At 44.5% G+C, this 6340-nt stretch overlaps 1 protein-coding gene across 3 annotated transcripts; it reads right to left on the reverse strand.

Annotated features, from left to right (window-relative positions):
- Positions 1 to 11: 11 nt before the first annotated feature.
- Positions 12 to 5379, reverse strand: Dpm3 (Dolichyl-phosphate mannosyltransferase subunit 3). 3 transcript variants are annotated; one of them, XM_075669659.1, is made up of 5 exons: positions 5223 to 5379; positions 4959 to 5072; positions 4838 to 4867; positions 3597 to 3674; positions 12 to 231 (listed from the first exon to the last, which is right to left on the reverse strand). In XM_075669659.1, exons 2-5 carry the CDS (start codon positions 5061 to 5063, stop codon positions 178 to 180), a joined length of 267 nt encoding a protein of 88 aa, XP_075525774.1. In that variant the 5' UTR covers positions 5064 to 5072; positions 5223 to 5379; the 3' UTR covers positions 12 to 177. The 3 variants fall into 3 exon arrangements, with proteins under 3 accessions (XP_075525774.1, XP_075525776.1, XP_075525775.1); XM_075669661.1 differs by having other exon boundaries at positions 5184 to 5350; XM_075669660.1 differs by having other exon boundaries at positions 5139 to 5350.
- Positions 5380 to 6340: the final 961 nt, after the last annotated feature.

A 6340-nucleotide genomic window follows, 5' to 3' on the forward strand; every position in this document is an offset into this window, starting at 1 on the left:
AGTGCATCGCATTTAAAAAAATCAAGCTTTTTATTTTGTATTGATACCCACAATGCAGGGACATTGTTGACAACATTTATCACTGGAAACGTTGGTAGGCACAAATGATGAGTGGAATGGCACTAATATGTTGAAGTTTATGCTTCTTAGCTTCAGTATCAAAATATACCCTTCACTTCAGTCAAACTTGTAGCCCCGTTTCTTGAGGTCTTCTCTGGCTTCCACGATTTGCTGCAAAAAGAAGAAAACACACGAGGTACGTTACAGCACCAAAACCTCCTGTACCAACCACCTTGCACTGTTTTCACACTTGGCTTGTAAAGCCTTCCTTCTACTTAAAGAATTCCAGAGTTCAACATCACAAAGTTGCACACAAATGTTGTAGTGGAGGGCTCCGGATTAATGCCAATTGCCTGGGAATCGTTAATATACACCCAAAGCACAGTATGCAAACATTTTAAATTATTAAATTGAAAATTAAGAAAAATAAAATGCAGATCCCATGCACCTTGGGAATTGGTCTTTGTGAAGCTTTGGTGATCCGACAAGACGAAACAATGCAACATGACGAAAGCATAGGCGTGCGCAGGATGCAACAACAGTTGTCTCTTTACAGAGCAGCGAAATCTTTTCCCCTCGTATCCATTGGATAACTGACAACATGGCTGTGTGCAGCAATTATAATTTTGCATTCTGTTACTCGTACACGAAGTACCCTTCGACCCTGACTCTAAATCAACACACAAAAATTGGGTCATGCTTTTTCAGTAGATTAACAATTTCTAAAATGAGCTCCTGCTCTCCACTTTCCTCCCCTTCAGCGTGCCTTCTGAATGGCCTTCATCCTTCTGTGAGCAGGACTATGGCTTCAAGTAGGCACTTCAGAACATTGCAAACTCATTGGCGTTGTTCCTTTGCTTGGAACTCTCATCGAGCAAGGCCCTCATTGAGGAGAAAAGCAAATGACTTATTATTTCTTTTGTAACTATTCCACGACAAGATACTGTTCACATGACCCTCAGATTTTCATGCTGGTAGAATGCTTACATCGCATTTGTTCAAGCGCGAAAATTCAGTCGATATAAATGACAGGTCCCAATGCACCTTCGAAATACCACCTCCCGGTGGAAATGCCCGGCAATGAAAGCAAAGCGCTGCGCCCTTTTCTGGACTGTACAAAGCCAGCTAAACTTAGCAAGCCACTGTGCACAAAAACTGCATTTGTGATTACTCCTTTCTGTTTGAGGACAGCCACTAAGGTGCAGTTGGAAGGCATCACGTGCTTGCCTGGCTTGCTTCTATAGGTCGTTAGTGGGCAGTGGCAAGGAAGGGTTATCACCAGACATGTGGCTCTGCTCACCAAATTACGTCCAAAATTCGCAGTTTGTTTATCGCTGGCATCACTTTGTTGGACATCACTCCTGCAACAGGAAGCTCGGGCCATGGCACTGAGCGTCAATCTGAACACACTTTTCTTGCCTGCTGCTTATGGTGTGCTGTTCCAATGCACTCACTCTGGAAACTGGGCTTTCCACAGTGGAATACAACAGGCACAAATCAAAACACCGTATATGCGTTAGGGGGCCGATTTTGTTGCAGACAGACAGCGCAAAACAGATGTGTGCCAATTCAAGAAATTTCGGGTTGCGCAGCTTTGTTCACGCCCTATAAACAGCGATTGTGAAGTCACAGGTGCCCCTATCCACCAGCAGTAGCCTACAACTTAGTACCTGTTTGCATGGTGTGTGCTGCCTTTTTCAGTGTTCACTTTAGTGCCCCTTGAGATGCATGTCATATTTCCTGCCTTCACAGAATTTGTTCCCCTGCTCAGCCAATGGTGGGTGGCTAAGGCCACCCTGGCCCCCCTTGTGCACACACTTACGAATGGGAGACATGAAGCGGCCTTTCTTTGCATGTTGTACAGTGTATTTTGGCAGCGAATATGTCCCACAGCTGCCCTCAACCTCAGTGCACTTTGCAGACTTTTGTGGAGAAACATGGCACAGCCCAATACCAACCAAAGCACCTAGCCTCACTCAGAGCCTCTTAATGTGGTCCGTTTTGTACCGTGTGGGGTTCTCACCCTTGCTCTTGGGACAAAGGAACGACAACACAGTAGTGCAAACAATCACAAGGGCCTGCTAGTCGAGTTGCTATCCACAAAACATGCCGATGGGCATGCGACAAATCGCGGAAGTCCGACTCACCACAACCGGATAACAAGTGAATATGTTCGCCCCATGCTAGACACCAGCGATTGGTTGTTCGCACGTACGGTCACAAGTTCAAACGATCGTGTTTGTCCATTTCGGCGTAGGCTTCGCAAGACGGTCTCGCAGAAGCATGGATCGGCGCACGCACAGGACGTCCGCGTCGCTTGCCGATCCCGAGCCAAAGAGGAAGAGTATACTCCTTTCCGCGCCCAAGTAACCCCGCTGTTAGGGGGTGGTAGCAGAGCCACACTCGCGTCATCTCTTGCAATGCGCTTCAACCACACCGACTGCCGCGGGGACCAAGCCACGCGGCGAAGCCGGATTACAGGAGACGGGAGCTATGTGGGAAAACAACATATCAGGGGACGCATGAGAGTCGCGCATCCCCACAACCGACGAAACAAAAATACTGGCACAGCAAATATGGTTGTGAATGAATGACGGCATGGCTGCATGGGCTTCTTCTTCAGGTGTGAAACTTCTGTAATCATTGTCTGCTAGCAGAATCCAGATTCTTATTTTTTAGAAGTAAATTGTTGCTATGCAATGCGGCACATGTAGCAAACATCTCAAAGCGCTAGCATGCATGAGGAAAGAACTGGTAATATTGTTATCCAGCCATTCTATGCAAGCATCTGTAGCTTGACATGTAGAGCTGCTGCACTGGGGGACCCAACAGATAATGAAGCCACAAGATGCCAGATGAACAGAATATTAATGATAAAGCATGACTTTCGGGTATCAACTACAACATGTGCAGTGCCACTTACTATATAGAATGAGCTGATATGTTGCACTCTCCATTATTTTTCATGTGAACTGCTTCCCACACAGCCTTGAAATTAGTTTACAAGAACATAACAATAAAATGAAATATCTTTAGGAAATCTTACAGATGGCAACTACATTGCTTTATTCAATAGGTAAATATGCATAGTCCTACTATTTTCATTAGTTGGCAGTCTCATTGATGCTGTTAGGCTTTTAAAGCTTCATTTACAGTCCATGCTGTGTTAGGTTTTAGGCAATTAGGTTTGTTGTACGTGGCAGCAATCTATGTTAGTAAGCGCCTGCACCTGAGGCAGCAGTCATTGTTTGGGATACATTAGAACGTACTGGGTGGCTTCATGTGTCACAGATGCCACAATGGCATAAGTCATGGTTTGTACAGCATTGGTTATGACATGCAGACAGTCTGCATGTCATGACCTCCCAAAGCCTGCAACCTCCCAAATGTGCCTGTGCTGGACAAGCCTGCAACCACTATGAAAATACAACCAATGAAAACAGCACACTCTGCGCATTGAATGTGACCAACAAAGGCTGTGTAATGCTTCATAGTAAGAAAGAAAGGAACTTGAGTCAAATCGCAATGGCACATACCTTCTTGAGCTCTGCTGCTGCTGCTTCACAGTTGTTGAATGTGAGTACTCTGTAGATGACAACTGAAGCAGCATACATCTGAAAAGCAGCAAAAGGTCACATTTGGGCTAAATGGTGTGCCACAGCTCGATGCAGCAGAAAAGTTACACATGGACAAAACAATAATGAGTTGAAAACTGAGGTTGTTGTTACATATCTATGGGAATACTCAGGGACAGCATGAAAAGATGGGGTGAGCTTAAACAACACGAGCACAGACTATCAAGCTTTGTTTGAAAAGTCAAGCATATATATTTGGTGAAGATGCGCAAACAATCAATATGCTAAAGTGTGACGCCAAACCACAACCACAGTTTGGGCTAAAAAGTGCAACCAGGTGACAAGTATGTGTGCTCTAGCTATCATTCTACTTGGTTATGAATAAACTTTTTGGTTTTGCACTTTTCTGGATAATTTGACTGTCTGCACATCATGACCTAGGATACATATATATGTCTCTACAAATAAAAGTTGTCAGTCAGCACTTGTGTTGTCTAATCTTGTCCCACCTTTCTGCACTGTCCTCAAGCATTCCTGTGCAATGAAGAGACCTGCCCTACAATGCTACATCAGCATAGACCTCCATGTTCACACTATGACACGCCTGTGTTGTTCTTATGTTAGCACATGGACATACCCATCAGTGTTTCAGTTCAGCACATTACTCATAACGGCTGGATGTGCCTGACATGGGAGGAAACGATAAACCAAGGCAGGTGCTCAAATTATGCTTAACAGCTTATTAGGTTGGGGTCAGTAACTGTTCAAGCAATGTATCGCTGCAGCGATGACATGTACGATATACACAGGCATTTGATTTCTCAATGTGCACGTGCATTTAGTTATGGATAGAATATCTGCTCCATACAAGTATTATGCACAATCCTAATGATATGTAAACGCATTCTGTTACGTTCTAATATGACTAGCTTTGAAGTTCGAATTGTTTCGACAGGCTCGCTCTTGAATCGACTTTAATGAGACGGTAAAACTTTCATTACTGAGTGTTCCGCACTTTGAGCGCCTCAGTTATGATCGGTCGATGCGAAATGCGTATAGTGTGAACACTAAGCTTAATCAAGCGTATCCATTAATTCTAGCGACGTTTCTGTTTACACGTGCACTTTAATTAAGTACAAGGCATCTCGCAATCACGGCGGCCACAAGAACACTATGAAATTTGTAATATTGAACAAACTTACCCCAAAGACAACGCAGGCGTACACTGGAAGCTGGAAATATATGTATAAATATAAGCGAACTCAACCTTAATTTCTAACGAGGAAATGAAGTAACGAAACATTAGGTGGTACATTCGCTTACCAGCCAAACGTGGGTCTCCGCAGCGCCTAACCTTTGCGAAAGAAGTGCGGCCCATATTGCCATGAATATGGAGAGCCCTAGCAACCACTGCATCAACTTAGTCATCGCCGGTTCCTGTAAGAAGCAAAAACAGACGCCTGATTTAAAGACACGTCGGTCACAAAGTAGCGCTGCCCCTACGTGTGGACAAAATATCGTGGAGACGGCCAGCACTTGTTTACGCACGGAAGGAGTGGGCAACTTCGAAGATGCTCTTGCGCTTACCTGCCAACGCAGTGCGTAAGCGACACGCGCACAATTGAAATCAGTCTCTTGACCCGCCGAAGATATCCCACGAAAGCAAGTACGCTACACACACGCAAATCCGGCTGCTTGACACGGAGGAGCCGGAGCAGCTACCGGAGCGCCACAAACGGCAGTGTCTCTCAGGCACGTTATCACCATCATTCTAGGGCCTCCGAGATCAGCAAAGAGTTTATTCGTCTGCTACAGTAAATTGTATTATAATGTAGCCAAACTATTTCAATCAAAAATCAAATTCGCATCCTTATGCATATAATTACAACATCAGTTTAATTGGAATAATTAATTTGCGGCGTAGTGGAATTACCTCCATTTCATGCCTGCCGCGTAAGCGGAAAACCAGCTTCCAAATCCTTTCTCTTTTCTCCTCTCCACTGGATGGATGGATGGATGAAAGATACGAGCGTCCCCGTTGAAACGAGGTGATGGCAGTTGCCACCATGCTCAGCTTATTATTTTTGTTTAACTGTGTTGTAAGTTATTCAAATTCGCCATTTTCTTTAAATACCTCTTCATAAACTTTTAACCTTATGTCACCTCATTGCTTTTGAGCCACGAATGTTCCAATCGTCTTTTGCTAATTTACACCGCATATTTACTGGATGGATGGATGGATAGATGGATGGATGGATGGATGGATGGATGGATGGTATGAGCGTCCCCTTTGGAACGGGACGGGTACTGGATGGATGGATGGATGGATGGAATGGAAGGTAGGAGCCAATCTAGTAACCACCGTTACTAGATTCTAGTAACGTTGGTAGGAGCGTCCCCTTTGAAACGGGGCGATGGCAGTTGCCACCATGCTTGATTTTTATTTTGCCTTTTATTTTTATCTCTGTTGTGTGTTATTGAATTTCTCGATTTTCTTTAAATACGTCTTCCTACCCTATTAATCTTACACTCTAAGAACAGTTTACACCCTTTGGCTTGCCCCTTCTGCCACACAAAAATAATCGTCATCTGCCTTGATGCGTTTCCTTTCTTTATCGCTGCAAGCCCGGAACTTTCCAGTGACGAACGGCACGCGCGTTATCAGAAGGGGCACTCCAAAGGGTGTAAACTGTTCTATGCTGATA

This window comes from Dermacentor variabilis, chromosome 9 (genome assembly GCF_050947875.1).
Source record: "Dermacentor variabilis isolate Ectoservices chromosome 9, ASM5094787v1, whole genome shotgun sequence".
In the NCBI taxonomy this organism is placed as follows: domain Eukaryota; kingdom Metazoa; phylum Arthropoda; class Arachnida; order Ixodida; family Ixodidae; genus Dermacentor; species Dermacentor variabilis.

What these genes read in the sequence shown, in the direction of transcription:
- Dpm3 (XM_075669659.1), bottom strand. Translation starts at nt 5,063, where the DNA reads ATGACTAAGTTGATGCAGTGGTTGCTAGGGCTCTCCATATTCATGGCA. An exon ending in ACGCCTGCGTTGTCTTTGGG is followed by an intron (nt 3,675 to 4,837) that starts GTAAGTTTGTTC and finishes GCTGCTTTTCAG; the next exon opens with ATGTATGCTGCTTCAGTTGT. An exon ending in CAGCAGCAGAGCTCAAGAAG is followed by an intron (nt 232 to 3,596) that starts GTATGTGCCATT and finishes TTCTTTTTGCAG; the next exon opens with CAAATCGTGGAAGCCAGAGA.